The sequence below is a fragment of the Anas acuta genome, chromosome 3 (genome assembly GCF_963932015.1).
Source record: "Anas acuta chromosome 3, bAnaAcu1.1, whole genome shotgun sequence".
Lineage (NCBI taxonomy): Eukaryota > Metazoa > Chordata > Aves > Anseriformes > Anatidae > Anas > Anas acuta.
Window position 1 is genome coordinate 17,434,853 of NC_088981.1, and position 17,977 is coordinate 17,452,829.

The 17,977-nt window shown below is 47.9% G+C and overlaps 1 protein-coding gene across 2 annotated transcripts in view; it reads right to left on the reverse strand.

Moving 5' to 3' along the window:
• GALNT14 (polypeptide N-acetylgalactosaminyltransferase 14) overlaps positions 1 to 17,977 on the reverse strand; it is a 66,250-nt gene that overhangs the window by 13,427 nt on the left and 34,846 nt on the right. For both annotated transcript variants that reach the window (XM_068675902.1, XM_068675901.1), the window contains 7 exons: positions 16,490 to 16,588; positions 10,844 to 10,911; positions 9,135 to 9,200; positions 7,324 to 7,445; positions 4,234 to 4,321; positions 3,467 to 3,551; positions 2,589 to 2,692 (listed from right to left, as the gene is read on the reverse strand). In XM_068675902.1, coding sequence (XP_068532003.1) covers positions 2,589 to 2,692; positions 3,467 to 3,551; positions 4,234 to 4,321; positions 7,324 to 7,445; positions 9,135 to 9,200; positions 10,844 to 10,911; positions 16,490 to 16,588 — 632 coding nt within the window. The remainder of the gene's footprint in view (positions 1 to 2,588; positions 2,693 to 3,466; positions 3,552 to 4,233; positions 4,322 to 7,323; positions 7,446 to 9,134; positions 9,201 to 10,843; positions 10,912 to 16,489; positions 16,589 to 17,977) is intronic.

The window sequence follows — 17,977 nt, forward strand, 5'->3', positions numbered from 1 at the left end:
CAGCAGTCATTATCTTTATGAAACTTTATGAACCTTTCTGTCCCCTCGAGCAGGACAACACGCCTGCAGCACAATCCACAATTGACACCAGGGCTCCTGGCAGGGAGCTGGATGAAATCACCAGCTCTGAGGTGGCACAGGCAGGGAGAGCAGCTGCTCTAAGGGGTCTGTCTGGTCCCAGCAGCTGTGAAGATATGAATCTGCAGCTGTATCATCAGACAGTCATGTTTAGACAGAACCAGCATGGAGAAGAAATGAAATAAAAAGGAAAGGCTTCTGCAGCTCTGCGCATCCTGTTTTATGATCTCCTGGCAGCATAGATCTGTATGTCTCTACTCCAAAACCACCAATTCCCTTTCACTGCTCTATCACATTTAACCACAAGAGTCAGGCAGAACACCCATTGTCTTTGCCAGCTTGTGCCCCATGCACTGGCAGCAGGGGCCAGAGAAGGCTGGGGTGGGAAAGTACTGCAGGGAGGAAAAGTGTTTCTTTCCAGAATCTCCTTTCCTTCTTCCCTTGCTGTGCTTACAGGCAGAAGCTGCCACAGCCCCATCACTTCTCTAAGTGCTGGGTATGACCAGCATGGATATTGCTTCGTACTTTCCTCTCTGCTGGTATTTCTGCTCGGGCAGGGAGAGAAGCTGTGATACACTACAACTGATCTGCACCTGATCCTAAGGAAGAGGTGAGCTGGGGTGATTTCCGTGTGTTGTGAGCTGGTGCTTGGAGGCAGGGGATGCTAAGGAGCCTGAGCTCCCTGTGTCAGACATCACGCTCCCTGCAGGTCCTGCTCCAGCCCCAGCAGAGGCAATTAAAGCACAGGTTTCAGCAGGGAAGGCTGACCCAGGGACCCATCCATAGGAGCACACAAAAAAGGTCTCCAGACAGAGCTAAACACATCGGGAGGAGGAGAACCCAAGCACCAAAGGCACAGCATGGGGCCAGCTGACTACAAGGGATGTCTCCTTGTGGGTGGCCTTTTGCAAGCCACCCCAGGAGAGATAGGAGTGGTGTGAGCATGCTGATCAACCTGGCCTCTTGCTGATAGCTCTTCTTACATGCAGGCAGCTCTTCTTGCTTTAGATCCAGTGCTGCTGTGTGATTTCCCTCTGTTCTGTCAGAGACCTTTCAAGAAGCTTTAATGAAATAGAGTGGTGCAGCATCTCCCTGTGCACTCAGCCAAGCCTGGCCTCCAGCCTCCACAGAGCAGTCTAGGGCAAGGAACCACTTCTGAGAAAGTGTCAGATCTGGGAGGGTTTGAGACAGAGATGCCTGGAGGGTCTCCATAGGATTGAGATGCCTGCAGGGCAGGCTGCTCTAGGACTATTCATGTCTCAGGAGCAGCCTGTGCTGGCTGCTGTTAGAGAGCAACAAGCGGAGATGGACAGGGGGTCAGAGGCAACATGTCTTCATTTCTAGTTGCCTTCTTAGATGCTTTCTTTGGGCGCTTGGCTCAGCAGAGGAGGCGGGAAGGCTGCAGAGCCTGCTTGGTTTCCTCAGTGGAGCAGATGCTTTGGGTCAGACTGGTGGCTAGACACCCACCACAAAGAGAAAGCAGGAGGGAGAGCAATCCAACTGAGCAATGAGACACAAATAAATAAAGCATGCTGGAGGAAAAAGGAGTGTGAAGCAAACAACAGTGCCAGGCAGTGGATGGGTTACTGCAAAGTGGCAGCATCTGTTCCTTTGGATGGCTGACAGCACTGCTATGTGTTAAGAAACAAGATTTTGCCTTCCTTGCTAGCCACAGTCCCCAGAGGTACGAACTATTAGAGCCAGATTTGGATCTGCCTCCCTGCCATCAAGTGTCACCTCCTCCTTTCAGAGGCAGTCTATTGCTCTGACGTGCAGCATCACTGCAGCTTCAGAGAGAACAGCCCGGCCTGATCCAGCTCTGCTTGACTCGGGGGACAAGGGACAGACTGCTACCTCTTTCATCTGCCCCATCAAGTTTGCGTGCAGAAGCGTTCCTAATGCCCGTCTGCCCTGTGATAACAGGCACGGGTGACTTAATTTAGGTAGACTCTTAATCTTTTTCCTACACCCGATGTTGTGGGGGAGAGCCTGGCAGCCCTCATCTGGCCAGCAACAGAGGATAAGAAGCCCTGATACCTTGCCATCAGTCCGCAACATGCCAATGGAGCTACTGATGCAGGTACTGTGCAAATTCAGGAGGGCATTGAAGCCTCAATTCATGGCTTTGAAGCGTTATCATTAGACATCAGACATCATGCCTTTGCTTTATCCTTAAGAAAAAATAAGATGAGGAAGGAGCAGGACGGTATGTGTGGTGCGCTCTCGTCTGTTGGTAACACTAAAGATGAAAACTGCTGCTCAGGGCATTCCCCTACAGAACACCAAAGTAGCGTGGAAGGCAGGGGGTCCAAAGCACCAGCCACTGCTCAATTCCCACCTGTCATGGCTGCAGAACTCTTACTCACCTGAGACTGCAAGTTGTGAACGGAACTGAGGGAAAACTTTGCAGAGCGCTTGAAGCCAAGTCCAAATTGGCATCGTATCTACCTGGCATTACTCAGGAAAAAAAAAACAACACCGCAAAGGTACAAGGAAGAAGGGTGACTCACCAAAGTTCTCCCCACCCCAGATGTCCATGGCATTGTCATACTTCCCCAGGTGGTTGAACCAGGCTTTGTTGATCACAAACAGCCCCCCGGCAATGATGGGCGTCCTGCAGGGTTGGGGAGGTAAGAGGGGACACACTCATCCAAATACTGCTGCAGCACCTGCTTGTGCAGAAGAAACTCCTCCCTTCACCACTTCTTCCATCATCGGGACATTATCCGTGTATCTCTCTCTTACCAAACAAGGACAACATGTCTCAAAAAGCATCTAAACCTTTCTTTCTGCTGCCTCGGTATTTTGCTGTCAATCATAAATTGCCTGGCACTTAATGACTGGCTAATGCACCCGTCAGCATAACTCCTACAAGCCCAAAGTTCACAGCCCTGATTGTAGGCTTCAGCATCGAAAATGCACTTAACGCTTGGGGGTTATTCGCATGATGGTACTCACACAGGCTTTTTTTTGCCTGGAGCCAGCCTATTAAGAGCACCATTCTGTGGAGGAGGAGAGGGCAGAGCCAATACAGACGGGCTTTTTAAAAGTGATCACTAGCTGTGTGATCTTTATTTCAAAACAGGGCTATTTTTCATTCCTTGAATTAGGTAAGAAAAGCTGCACTGAGGTGGCACTTGGGGGAGGGGAGGGCAGACCCAGAGGACAGCCACTGGAAGCTCATGTTAACACCAGCATCCTCAGGACAAGCAGGGTTTTGCTTTCCTGTAAGCTTCCTGGGACCCTGAGCACCCCAGCACTAGGCCTCCTCCATGCCATCCATCCCAGCACTTCGTGGCTGGGGATACAGGCACCAGGGCTCAGCTTGAGACAAGCTGCCTGTCCTGCCCCACGTTCCTTAGGTGCCTCTTTTCCCCTCCAGACTTACTTAATGGGTTTGGTAGGATCAAGTCGTTTGGCTTTCTGCTCTGGGGAAAGCTGCTCCCATTTGAAATGAAGGCTCCAATCAAAACCTAAAACCAAAGTAGAGAAGTACCATGGGGAAATAAGAAATGGGTATGGATTGGGAGGAAATGTAATCCCTCAGGCTACAGAATCCTCGTTGGATGAAATATCTTCTCCACTTTTAAATGACTCAGGCCAACGGAGATAAAACTCTTGGGAGACAAGTCAAATGACTAATGCATTTCATACTGCATATGAAAGAGAAACAGCACATCGCATTACCATTGCAAAGCCAAGCACTCCAAAAACAGGGAAAGTCAGAATTAAAGCTGCAGATGAAACCTTACCCTTGTAAGGTTTCCTTGTCTCCCCCCCATGCACACAGATACACTCTCATGGACACTGCACGCTACAAATAGCACAGGCACACTAATAAACTCTAGAGTTATGTGCACTATTTGATGTCTGGACATCCCCAATCTCCTCAGCAGCCGGGCTTTCAGTGCTGCAAAGGATGGCTTTGACACAACCCTATACCCTAATCAGTTGCTTTTCCCATTGCAGCAAACACCAGTCCTCATGCCACACTTGTCTATCTCTAAGCCAGCCTTAGAAGAGCCCAGGGAGCACTAAGGAGTGCTAATGCCCTTTTTGCAAGGCAGCTGGAGCCAGCAGTGCAGTGCAGAGACACTAGCACCTTGGGCTGGTGCACGCTCACACTACAGGATGGGGCCCATGGTGCTCACTCACCACCTCTGAGGTCCGAGGAAGCCGCCACATAGGCAAAAGTGTCCAAGTTGATGATGTCAATGACGGGGCTGACCACCCGGGTTGGATCCTGGAAAGCAGAAACAGAACGACCCATGACTCCAGCTCACACCATTCAGCAACTGACCAAGGGATGGCTCAACCTCCTGGATCCATCAAGCAGGGGGAACTTCCATGTTGTTTGTGCTTCTCATGGACAAGTGCCCATCGCTGTCTCCTCCTCTGCTGTCACATCAGTTCAGCCCAGGAATTAGCAGGAGCAGCACCGAAGGGCAGAGGAGCCCAGGGCCATGACACCAAGAGAGGCAGGACAGTTGAACACCTGGGTGAAGGACCATGCACTCCTGGACCAAACTTGCTTCCCCTCCTGACTCTTGCTTTACCCACAGAATCCCCCCTCCTCGGATTAGGTGTGTGCTCAGCGCCCAACTTGGCAGCAAAACCTCAGCTGGATGCAAGCCTCTGTCTGCCTTCTGCACATTCATCAGGGTATTCCCCTTTCACCTCCCTTCAATGCATTTAATAGAATATCAAAACTCAAACAACAAACAGGCGTTTGAAATGACAGAGTGAAAACATGTCTGGTTAAGTAGTGCCACCACATTTTCAATACACAAATTAGGGGGTAAGGGGGTGCAGTTATAGTTTAGCCAAAGGTGTGAAAGGGTTAAAACAAAAAGAGACAAGTTGTTTTAAATAGTTGGTGGTGATTTGATTAACATCTTGTTATGGGCAAAGGGATTATACAAACAATTATGAACAAAAACAGGAGGAAGAGACTCTGACAGCTTTTGCTGGTCTCTTATCTCCCTTTTCCTTTTCAAAAATCCCAAACTCCAATTATAGCTCAAACTTCAAGATTTCACCCTCGCAGATGAAATCTTTTTTCACAGGGACGAGGAGAAAAGCATCTGAGTGCACACAGTCTTCCTCTCCCGCTCTGAAATGGTTTTGTTTCAGAAATTCCTCCTAACAAAAAAGTACTTGAGCGCAGCTAGAGGAAGCAGCAATTGAATGCCACAAGCTGTGCTGGGGAGCTGGACGAGAGCTCAGGTTTTCCAAATAAGCATTACAAAACCTTGGTATTTCTGTAATTTTCTGGTGAGTCAGGAACCTCATCACGGCTCTACACAAGTCAAACAACCCACCAAAACAGCAAGGTCTGCTGTACCCACGCACTGCATCCAGAAACTCCACCCCAGTGAGGAGCCACTCGTAGCCAACAGCGATGAGACCTTCAAGGCATTTGGTGATGCCCTCTCCAGCCACGTGCCAAAACAGATCCTGGTGCCAAAGGGTGGTCCCCACCCCAGTGAGGACACTCTGTCCATCTTGCTAGTTCCTGACTAACACACATCTCAGCCAAAAAAATAAAAAATGTAGCTGCCCCCTCTATCCCAGGACAGCACCAAATTGTGGGGGGCTGGAAGTGGGAGGTCATCGTCCACTGCTTCATCCCACCAGCATTAGCACATGCAATTTTGGGGCAAGCTCATTGATTCATGACATAAAACCACCGTACACTCAATTAGAGTTTTAGAATGTTATTCAGTCAAAATGTGACATTAATGGCTTTAGATATATTTGTTCCCTAAGCAAAAACAAAAGAGCATGTGCCCACACACTCACAAACACGTTTTTGCAAAACAGGCACCATGGCTGTGGCTCCTTTGGACGCGCACCATTCTGGGCACAGCTCCGTGGACCTGCACAGTGGGCACACACCTCTTCATCACCCTACCCTTTCACTCTTGGTCTTTCTCTCTCTCTCGCACAGCCTGAAGGTGGCAGCAGTAACATTTCTTACAGTTCATTGATCAAAATTTTAACCCCGACAGAAAGGATAGGTACAGTGGGGCTGGGCAGGAGGAAACTAAGCGCCTGCTGCCCCCGTCCTGCTGCATTTGCAAGCAGTTAAACATCAAACGAGCAGGACTAAAAGGAAGCAAAGTGCATTTTCAGAAACACTTCCTGAGCTGCCTCTCAGATCCACGATGCCATCGCTGCTGCCACAACGCATCAAAACTTCCGTAGGGATTCTGCACGTGGCGTCCACATTCAGCCACCCCACAGGCATTGAATGTGGGGCACATTCCCAGAGCTGTGTCAGCAAGCAGCTCTGCCTGCTTTCGAGTGGGGTTTCACAGCTCACATTCTCGTAATTCCACAGGAGCTGCAACTGATAACACAGAAATATCACCTTTATTACATTACTATTTAAAGGCAGCACCATGGGCCAACCTTCAGGCCAAGGCTGGGACCCCTCCGGTGCTCTGGGTGCCAGCAGCACCAACTCCCCTTGCCCACCAAGAGGTCCTAACCTGGTGCTGCCTAGGTTTCTCCAGAACCCAATGCCTTGGCTTCTTTCCTTGCTTTACCTCTTTGCTCCTCAGCTGCCCCTATTTCAACATAATTCACCAGTTCTAAAATTAGTGAGTGACAAATACCAGCAGTCAGGAGCAAGAAGTGGAGTAGCAGTGGGGGAGTGAGGTAGAGCAAAGGGAACGTGCATCCACACCGGGCACCCTCTGCCATCCCCCCACGTCACCAAAACAGGACTCCTGCTAACTCAAGTGACAAGGTGCTGCTGAGAGCCTCTGTGCACATGTCAGGCCAGCATTTACACCAGTGAAAGGTGAGTGTCATTGTCTGCTCTGAAATCAGCAGAACTTAAATCCTATTAAATCAATTTATTAGTGGTTAATTTGCATGAAATTAAATTCGGCCCCTATTCAAGGAGGCATCACTCCTTTAAATCATCAGCACCGAGCATTTTATATAAGCCTAATTAAAAAGTCTGCTGGAGCACTGCCCGGTTATTCCCCTTTCAATGCTCAGTTCATGCTTGCCAAGTTACAGCCCTACTGCCCCAGGAGACACTTTGTCCCACTGGACCACACTCTCCCACTTGCCTGCTGGGTGGAAGACCTGAAAAAGACACTTTGCACCCCAAAAGATCATCACTTTCTTACGCAGATGCCTGCGTGCGGTTGGTCACCCAACGGTGGTGATGGCTGTTGGGACGAAAGAGGGGATGAACATCAGCAGCACATCCCCTAAGGGCGCACTCACCTCTTTAATCCGCTGCAGAAGTGGAAGCAGCCAGTCCTTATTCACCTCACAGTGACTGTCTAGGAAGGTCAGGACTCCTGCTTGTGCCACATCTGCCCCTTGGATTCGGGACCGGATCAGACCTGCTCCAGGAAACACCCCGTCAGCTGCCACCCAGGAGTCTCGATTATATACCCTGCAGCTTTTCAGGGGCTCCTTGCACACCCCATGGGCTTTGACTGACCTAAATCCCATTCGGATAAAGCATGGTTCAGGTTCATCACCTCCTTCCCAGCACTGCAAGCCATGCCAACTGTTTTCCAAGGTCACCAAAGCAAATAAATGGCTCTACCTAGATTAATGATTTATGGCACCTCTGCCAACCTTTAATTTGTGTAATTATTTCCTCTGTTACCTTCTGGGGCAAAAACAGGACTCAAAATGCTTACTCTTGCGGGTAATAAATCTAACATAGATGCAACATGTTAGATGCTAGCAGCATTCACAGTGCCCCCAGAAGACAGAAGGGAACCTACACACATTTCACCTGCCCATCACCACATATGCTTGCATGGGGTGAAGCCAGTTCCTCACTAAGACCACGGCTTCCAGTGTTCCCAGTCTCCGAATGGAATCTCAACAGCTCTTAGCAGAGAGTTGAGGTTGGAAGCATTTGGGGCCAGAGTTACACCTTTCTTGGCCTGCCAGCTTGGGCACTGCTGACCTGCAGCTCAACAGGAACATATTTTCTACCAAGCAAAAGCGGTTGGGTCTCCAGGTGCTAAGAGCCTGCTTGGCTCATCAGGGCCCTGGAGGTAAATGTAGGGTTCTTAGGAGCTGGGGAGGGACTGCTACAGGAGTTGGAGAGAGAAAAATGAACAAAGACTGAGGTCATAGGAAATTGATTATTGTCCCATGGACTTCAGCAACATCACTGCTCCTAAAGATGTTCTGTGGGAAACCATCGATTTATACAAGAGTCAACTGGCTTTCCATCACTCCGGCCTGCGTCCAATTCTCAAGTGAACTGCAATGTAAGGAGGCAGTCCACTGGACACACAGGAGGACACACAGGATGCTCAAGGGAAGAAGAATGAAGAAGAAACAGAGGTAACACAAGATAGCAGCAAATACAAAGAGATATAAGGGTGGCAAGAAGCACGCCATGCAGAAGGAGAGCCATCATGCAGAAGGAAGTCACTGACTTTCATATCAAAATTTCCTAAAGTGCTGTCTCCCCAGCCCAGCACACGCCCTGATGCATGACTTTGTTTTTCAGTATGGGAAAACTTTTTCTGGTTTTGTTTGCCTAATACTCCAAAGCAGGACTTGAAATTACCCATTCAGACTATAGGGCTGAATGGGAAAATGTCTTAAAAGTTTGCAAGCAGTAGCCCAATAGGGTGTGTATATATATATATATATATAAAGCCCGTCTTAATCTTTAAAATATAATTAATTGCATTAAAAAAAAAAATCTGAGTAGCAGCAAAAGCAATTCTAATTTCTTTCATTAGAGCAAACATATTTAAAAAGAAAACCTAAGGCTTTGTTTTGCCCATTCTAATTTTACGGCTTATAAACTACAGCTGAGCTGCCTTGGCTGTATTAATAGACCCAACTTTTTGGGGGAGAGAGGGTAGAATCCATTTAAGTTCCCAGCCCTCTATCACATCCCCCTTTATCTATACTTTACCAGTGCTTTATTTATCGGTGCACTCCACCCACAGGAACCACTGGCCCCCTCCCTGCCACCCACTCCATCACTCTCACACCTCCCAAAATCCGTGGTTTCCCACCACCCATGTGGGCCCAGGGCACCTGGCTCTTACCTTCACGCTGTCTGTTCCGCAGGCATTTCACCTTGGGCAGCTTGGCCAACAAGCGGCAGTCGTCAGCTTTGGAAGCACAGAGGAAATCCATGTCACCTGGCAGCACTCAGGCAGCCACAGAAATAGTCCAGGGAAAAATTTGCAGTGGGGAGGAGCCCCTGCTGTGGGGTGACCAGTTAGGTGGTGCACGGTGGTCTTAGCCCTCAGCTTATCAGGACAGACAGAGCAGCAGTTATCACAAAAGTGGTGTAAACCCAGGGCATTTACACCGGGGGTAGTTGAATTGCACTATAAAGTCAGTGCTGAAGAGTTTTGTTTTTTTGCACTTTAATGCAAATGACAATTTAGGGTAACTGCAGAGCCTGTGGTGGGGCAGGAGGCTCCTGAGGTGACCTGCATCAATGCTCCTAGCCTGACTTTCCCTCAGCAAGCAGGAGGAGGACAGAGCACAAGCTGGGCTGGATGCATTGGCAAGAACATCCAACACAGCCCCTTTTCCTCCATATGCCTATCCTGCCACCTCTGCAGCCTTAAGTGCATACTCTTCTGCCCTGATCCCCCCCTTCAGTCCCTGCCTGCACATGCTCCTCTGAACATATTCATCCTGGTTCAGCAATCTTTGCTTATAGACACATCATCATTCAGTATTTCCCCACAACTTATATGTGGAGCTGAGGTTATCTGTGTGCACCAGAGGAGTAAAGGTGGCAGAAGTTTGCTACATATACATGATGGAAAGTTGCTGGGAACGGCAGGAACCTGTGAGCTTGTGCCATCTGTGTGCAGAACAACTGCGTCCCAGTGAATAAAAGGTCAAAAAGCTGGGCTCAATGATCCTTGTGGGTCCCCTCCAACTCAGGATACTCTAAGGGGCTGACAGATGTGAGAAAAGAGACACTACTGGGACTGAGATAAAAGCACCAATTGCTTGGAGTGCGTTGCAGGGGAAAGCTGACCATATGTTTACACCATATTATGCAAATGTATGCATTTTATGTAAATGTATGCAGAATATATTCCAGGAGGCTCAGACTATCACAAGAAAGAAGGGGCCAGATGTAAGACAGCTGAGAAGTGCTGATTTTGAGCAGCCAAGAGTTCCCAGACTTGCCTCGCCTGGCCTCCAGTGCACTGGAGTGGCTCTGAAGCTCACTGCAATCACTGCAACCCCCTTTCCTGGTTTTGGTGACTCCCAATCCAGGCAACAATGCCAGAGAGGCATGCTGTGAAATCTGTCCCTAACATCCTTCAAGGCGGTGCCTATTTACAATATCCAAGAGCAAGGTGTATATATATTTTTTTCCTTAAAAAAAAAAAAAAAAAAAAAAAAAAACTACACTCAGTCTAAGTGTAGTTTTTTATTCTTTTTATGCCTAAGACAATTTTTGAGCACTTACTCTCTGCACCCGTGTCTTCCACTAGCTCATTGTGCCAGGTAAGATCTTTAGCTGGGGACAACCAAGGCCATTCCCTGAGAGCCCTCAAGGCTTCAGCTATGGACTTCTGCTGAAGATTGGACCTATTGATTTCATTTGAGTCATCCTATCAACCAGGAGAAAGTGGCAGGAGGCCGTGGGCTGTGTCACATACAGTGCTGTAGATGATGCATTTCAGAAATTGGCAACTGATGCAGGAATTCCTATTCCACTCCTGTTTACATATGTGGAAACCAATGAGTGCTTCTGGTTAACACAGAAAGGATCACTTACGATCATCGCTGAAGTCATCCACCAGTATGATTTCATGGATGAGGTGCACTGGGGTGCGGTTCAGCACACTAAAGAGCAAAGAGAAAATCTGTAACAATGCTTGACCAACTCAACAACCCAGCAAACAGGGTTAGAAAAGCCTGGGAACCAATTGCTGCAAAAGCACAACCAGACTTGTATTTCCATGAGAGAAGACCAAGAAACCAGTCTCCCCACCCATATCCAGCAGTGGCCAGGTATCAGCTCTCTGCAGCCTGACCCAAGAGTTGAGCACCTGATATTCTCGGGAAAGAGGCGAGATTCACCCTTACCACCCTTACCACGTTTGTGAGCAAAAGCAGAGCAGCCCATAAAGCCTGGAGGAAGAGGCTTCAGCAATCTGTACGGTGCACAAAGTTTCCTTTCCATCACCCTTCTACCTCTCCTGGGGCTAATGACATGGTGTCCGCTGCCAGCGGGGCCAACACAGAGAAAATTACTCAGCTAAAACCCATCATTACAAAGCTCACAGCTGTGTCAGGACAACTGTTTTTATCAGTGAGCTGATTGTGCTTCCAGGGCTGCAGAGAGGATAAGAGCAGGTTGTAGGCTGCCTATTTGATAAAATAAAGAGGCTGGATGACGTGGTCCACAGCTCCCCCCAGGGGTACAGCCACCGGGAAATGTGGCTGAAAGCTACAATCTCCTCTTAATTACAACACCAAGGTGGTCCTCTGTATTATTGAAGCAGCTGGACCTGTTCTTTCCCTCTTTCACACAGCACAGAGGTCAGCAGAACCACATGTAGGTATGGATAATCCTGCCCCACCAGAGGGTCAAGGCTAACTTCTTGAAGCAGAACCCTCAGGGCTCGGCTCAGCTGTCCTGGTGCTGTCCCCTCCCAGCTTCTCATGCACCCCCAGCCTCCTCACTGGCAGGGCACTGTGAGAAGCTGACAAGTCCTTGGCTTAGCTCAGCAAGAACTAAAACATCAGCGAGTTACCAACATTATTTTTCTCCTAAATCCAAAACACAGCACCACATCAGCCACTATCAAGAAAATTAACCCTATCTGAGATGTAACCAAGATGATATCCACCTCCTATTCCAACACATTTGCATCATGCTCTGTCGTAACAGTCCTTCAGGGCAGGAGAGATGGTGTGTGGTATTGGATTGTTGCATGCTGAAGCCAGCTCTGGTTTCGTCACTGCTTTATTTGTGCAGTCCTAACACTGCTGCATTTTGCTTGGTTCCATAAAGTTTCCTTCTTCATTAGTTTGGATGACTTTTACTGTAAGACCACTGATATAGCAGTGATGGCATACAGCACTGTACAGGTATACTGATACCGGAATTGCCACCATAAAATTCAGTTAATGGGCTATTCTCACCCCAAATCAAATCCCCTTGAGATACACATCAGATTTCCCCATCTTTCTAAATTACCCATCAAGTGCAACCAGGTCCTTGACAGCAGATTTTAGGAGGAAATTATTCCCTCAAAAGGTGATGATGAACTGGAAAGGTTGCCCAGACAGGTTGTAGATGCCCCATCCCTGGAGGTGTTCAAGGCCAGGTTGGACAAGGCCCTGGGCAGCCTGCTCTAGTGGAAGGTGTCCCTGCCTATGGCAGCAGGGTTGGAACTGAATCTTCAAGATCCCTTCCAACCTAAGCCATTCTGTGATTCTATGACCCCTAAAATGCAGAAAACATTTTCAGCATGTTTACAGCATTTCTGATACTCTCTGACAGAAGGTCAGCATTTTTCAGTCATCACCTGGAATACTAGTTGCATTGCAGAAGTGACTTGTGGGCAGTGATCCTCAGGAACCCGTTAATTCTCTCCATTGCAACGTACTGAGATTTGTTAGGGGAAAAAATAGGAGAGTGCAAAGAAGCAAGAGCACAAAGGGGAGAGAGCTCAAGAGAGTGAGAAGGGGGAGGTTAAGAAAGAAAAAAGGAGAGGGGGACAGAAAGAGAAGGAGAGAAAGAGAGAGATGAATCCTTTGGGAGTGTAATAGAGGATTGCAGGGGCCAAGGGTCCCAATTATCAGGATCAGAATGAGAGCAAGAATTAAAAATGCTCACCAAAATCAACTGCTTCAACAACCCAGAATGCCTAATTATGTAGAAAGTGAGACATCACACCAAGAATAATCATAATGAGCTTTGATTACACTGTGGCTTTTGCATTTCATTCGCTCAAATACCCACCGTGCTTTTTGAAATTCAAGAGTTCTCTTATGTTAACATCAAAAGGTAAAAGTGCTTATGGGGCTGTATACTTAGTAACCATGAGAGATGATTAGCAAAATAAAAAGGTCCAAGGCTTAAGCAAAAAAAAAAAAAAAAAGAAAAGTCAGCCCAAAGTGCTAATTATAGAGTTTCTGAGCAACACCTGGCTTGTTTTTGCTCCTTTAATCAGACTCGTTTCAGCTATGACACAGGCCCTACACAATGCCAACACGCTGCCAGGAGGTGCATGGCTTTGTTATCTCCTTGTCTCAGGAGGGCCAGGATAGAGGCAAGGTGGCGGCACGTGGATAAGGAGCAAGGTGCTGGTGGCACAGGACATCATTCCTTCTTCTTTCAAGTGCTGGGAAAATGGAGGTGTGGTATTCTACCTGCTAATTAAGGATCTGAATATTTGATGCAGTGCTCACAGTCCTCGCATAAGGACTTTTGCCAAAGTATGTGCATTGGTTTGCCAGTATAAGGGAAATAATTAAGCCTCCCTATTCCTGCTCCGTGGCCTCCAGTTGCAAATCGGAGCCGTAAATAGATGAATAAATAGATTTGCTCAGCAGAGGAGATGGGACTGTAACCTGTGGAGGGGTCCCACCACATTTCTCGGCAATGTTTGCAGCTGATGGGGTTCAGCTCTTCCATTGCCACTCAGGGAGAGGTCAGTGTGCTGGAGGCTCAGCATTTCCCTCAGAGGGGAACAACAGGACTGTGGGAAGGTACAAGGGGGAAAGAGAGAGAAGGAGGAAAAGAAATTTCATTCATTATTCCACACAGCCCGCTAGTTTTTCTCAGTAGTTTGAATGACACATTCTGCCCATCAACAAAATGCTGCAAACGTTTGCAGTGTGACTGGTGTGAGGGTTGTCTCAGAGGCCACATACCAGTGTCCCTGCCTCATGGGGCAGAGCACTTGCACGCTTACCAAGAGCCAAGGACAACTGCAGAGCCTGCAGCTCTGTCTGAGCACACAGTGAGCTTTCAGGCTCTCAAACCTGGAACAGCAACATCCCTCCTGCTCAGTTTCTCTTTACACATGGTCCCATGAGAAGTGCTCCCTTAGCGGGACTGGTGCCCCATCTCCCTTTGGTTTAGACAAGCCCAACAATCTCCCTTTGCACCATTTCTTGCTCCTGCAACTGAGGTTAATAGACAGTATTCATTCTGCAGCGAGGTTGGAAAACGTAACTTGCTGAGGAAATCAGATTTGTAACCTAAAATTCTTCTACTGGCCACAGACAAATCACCTCTCTGTTTCTCAGCCCATCCACTTCCCACCCAGGTTATACTACAAATGCACCACGCTCTGCCCATGGAGACGTACCGATGAGACTGGGGTAGGTGAGGGCCTCTTTAATTGCTGCTGTGCTCAGAGTGTTTTGAGATACTTGGTCACGAGCTGCTCCAAAAGGCACAAAATAGCGTCAGGAGGACACTGTTTTTACTGGCCAATGGACAATGATCCGTGTTATTACAGCCACCGTGGGATGGAGTTATCTGGAAGACCTCATTAAACGAAGCATTTGCTTCTGGCAGATCAGTCAGAAGGCACAGAAACTTAATGCACGGAGGCTGAAGAGGTGGATGAGCTCCAAGCTGGGTTCAAACACAGACAGGGACATGGCACTGCAAGTACAACCATGGCCAGAGAGGAGCAGGGCAGGAGCCACATCACCAGCAAGACTTGCCACCAAGGGCTGGTGGCCCTAGGGTTGGTGGGGTCAAAGCAAACCTCTGAGTGCTGCAACCAGGAGGAAAACATCAAACCCTGCTCCTGGGAGATCCCATCCAAACCACGGGGACCAGAAGAAGTAGGATCATTTCCTAGAGGCTGGATCAGGGGAGTGTAGGATGGCAGCCATGGGAGAGGCAGGGAGGATCCAGGAATAAGGTCTAACATCTTCCATGTGGCAGCATCACTCCCGACCATATCTGTCAGGACAGTCAGGTGCCAAGATATAGGGAGAGATGTGACTAAAGTCTGTCTGTGCTTCACACATTATAAATGCTCTAGAGGACTGTTCTTATCTTTGCCTCACCATCCTTGTTACAGTGATTTTTGGAAGATGACAACCCCATGCAGGGCACCATAAAGGTAAAAGAGAAGGTAAAAGGTCCAGTGTGAAGGAGCTGGTACACAGCGCAAAGTGTCAGTGTTATTCCCACCCAAAATCCACATACCCTAGGACAGAGAAAGCAGTGATAGATAATTAAGCGTGAAGTGAATGAGATGGGATTGGGCAGGGAACCATAAAGCAAAGCAGGAATTCAATTTCAGGACTGTCCAACTCGCTTGTGGCACTGGGTGTGCTCACCTGAGGAAGGATGCTGTTTCTGGAGGAGCATTGATTGAGGATGTGATGGCAAACAGGGCACAGCTGAAGCCTCCCCCTTGCCAGCAACCCAGTCTGACCAGTGCAGATGATGGCAGGGGCTCCCTGGGAATGTCATTGTTTAACTGACAACTGTCCTGCAGGCTGGACTGCTTTTTACATTTCACCCAGCTAATTTTCCTCCCCAAGGGCAAACAAGAGCTGCCCCTGGGCATCTATGGAAGCTTGGATTCTATGGCCCGACTTGCTGCTAGCAAAGTCTTCACTACATGTGCACGAAACACACCTGCAAAACATTTATTACTGGCAGACAGCAGAGCTCACATCAGCTTTCAATAGAGGAAGCCAGCAGCCAAGACCTGGAGACAGGTCTCAAACAGGTCTCTTTGAAACCTCCCAAAGGTATGGTAAACTTCATTAAATCTTCCCACAAGAGAACTCTCATCAAAGCATACAGCAGGATTAAATGCTGATTTTAAAAATGTGTGGTGAAAACGAAGTCTTTATTCTATCCACTACAGCAAAACCAGACAAGAACACACTGACAAATGAAAGAATGGCCACATGCCCAAAGCACTCCAAAGCCAGAAGAGCAAAGAAACTATCACTGAAAATCTCATCTGCATGCGCTCCATTAGGGCTTCTCAATTAGCAAGCCTTTCTGGCATTTCATATGTCACTGGAGAAGCTCAAGCAGCAATACCAGAGCAGACATCTGCAAAATGACAGACCTCTCTAGACACCGGGGACAACACAGAGCCGAGCACTGGGACTCGGCTGAATTTAAAAGCTGTTACCCCAGGCTGTGTGTAATCTCTTGCCTTTACCCCAAGAGTGCACACTGCTAGACCCTGCAAAGAGAGCACAGCTACTTGCTTTCTGAGCATCTCACCGTAAAACCTGCTTCTCAAAGACCAGATTGCACTCTAATTTCTCCTGGTAATTGTTTCAGATCATAGCTGGTTGGTCCAGTCACTTTACTGCAGTGAGTGCAAACACGTTCTGCCTTCAGTCACAAAAACCTCAAGTCTGCTCACCCTTTCTAAAAGCATTTACCAATATGCTCCAACAGACAGGGAGCTCTCACCTCCGAATGGTCCTCAGCAGGGTAGACCTGGCCTCATTGTGGAAGGTGATGATGATGCTGGTTGGCGGCAGATCCTGGTGATAGCGCAGGGTCAAACACCTGGGGAGAGAAAGAGGAGAAGGGCATTCAGGTGCTGAAATTCAAGGTGGGAGCAGAGGTTAACACAAGCATTAACACAAGCCATTAATACCATTTAAAAAATAATAATTCTGCATCTGCATGAATCTCTTTTGAAGGAGTCCAGACTTGCATAAAGCAAGTCACTGAAATTTAAAGCAGAAATAAAAGTCATTATTAGGAAGGGATGAGAAAGGAGCCACTCAGCTTGCAACCCTTCTCTAACCATTGCTTCCCATCTGGCATGCTCTCGGGGGGCCATCAGGCTCCAACACTCACAGGCAGTGGGAACACATCCTTTGTGCAAAAGACGAGGCCTTCTTGCAGAAGATCAGCTGCAACCAGACCCTATCTCAGTGGTTTCGTGAGCTTCACAGGGACTGGTGTTGTATCAAAAGTATTGGGTTATCATGATAAGTTTTTGTCCTCAAATTGAACCAGACATTTTGTAGATACGTGCTCCATCAGGACAGAAATAAATGCTCATAATAGTTTATTGTCATATTTGATTTATGCCAAGTACAGAATTGTGAAACTACAAACAGCACAGAGATAACAACTTAGAAAAAAAACAACAGAGATCTCCAAAACCTTTTCCCTTTTCTTTCCTGAACGCAAGTTTGTAGCTTTACTTTCCAGCATTCCTAGACACACATGCAGACTGGTCCAAGAGCTGTCAAAACTTGACAACTGAAGCTTTCCAACCTGGAGGTTTTGGCTTGTCTTCCTAGGTCACTGTCAGCCTTAAGATGACATACCACTGGCAGGAGTGTGCCCCACACCCAGCCAAAGGAGGTCTCCATCACTGCAGCTGTGCTTGTTCAACAGGTTATATAATTCCAAAAATAATAATAAAAAAGACATCTTGGGTGAGACAAAATATCTGCAAGCTCACCCTAAATCAGTTGCTGTCAGTAGCACACTTCAGCTGAGCTTTGCCAACCCAACCTCATGAGACCCAAACTGCTGCCACCGCACGCAGCGTGTGGCTTGCTGCACACAGGCTCAACTCTCCCGTGCTTTGCAGAGCTGCGGTGACAAGACTAGGACAATTGCTCTCCCTGCACTACTTGTAGACAATTATCTGCCAGCTGTTCCAGGCTGGGTTTTTCCACCCGCTTCCAACACAGCACTGGGTGGTGGGAGTCTGTGTAGCTAACAGAAGGTATTTCAGGGAAAGAATGAAGGAGGGTGGAAAATACTAAGTCATTGATATGTTACTACGAGAGTTAAGCAGCTAATAATGCCACGGTGTATGCATGATGTATCAGCCACCCGGGGGAGTGCTGCAGATATTGCATGCAATGAAGGCTCCTTGCAGGTGACAATAACTTGTCCTTAAAACTCCAGATTTGTACACATTACATTATC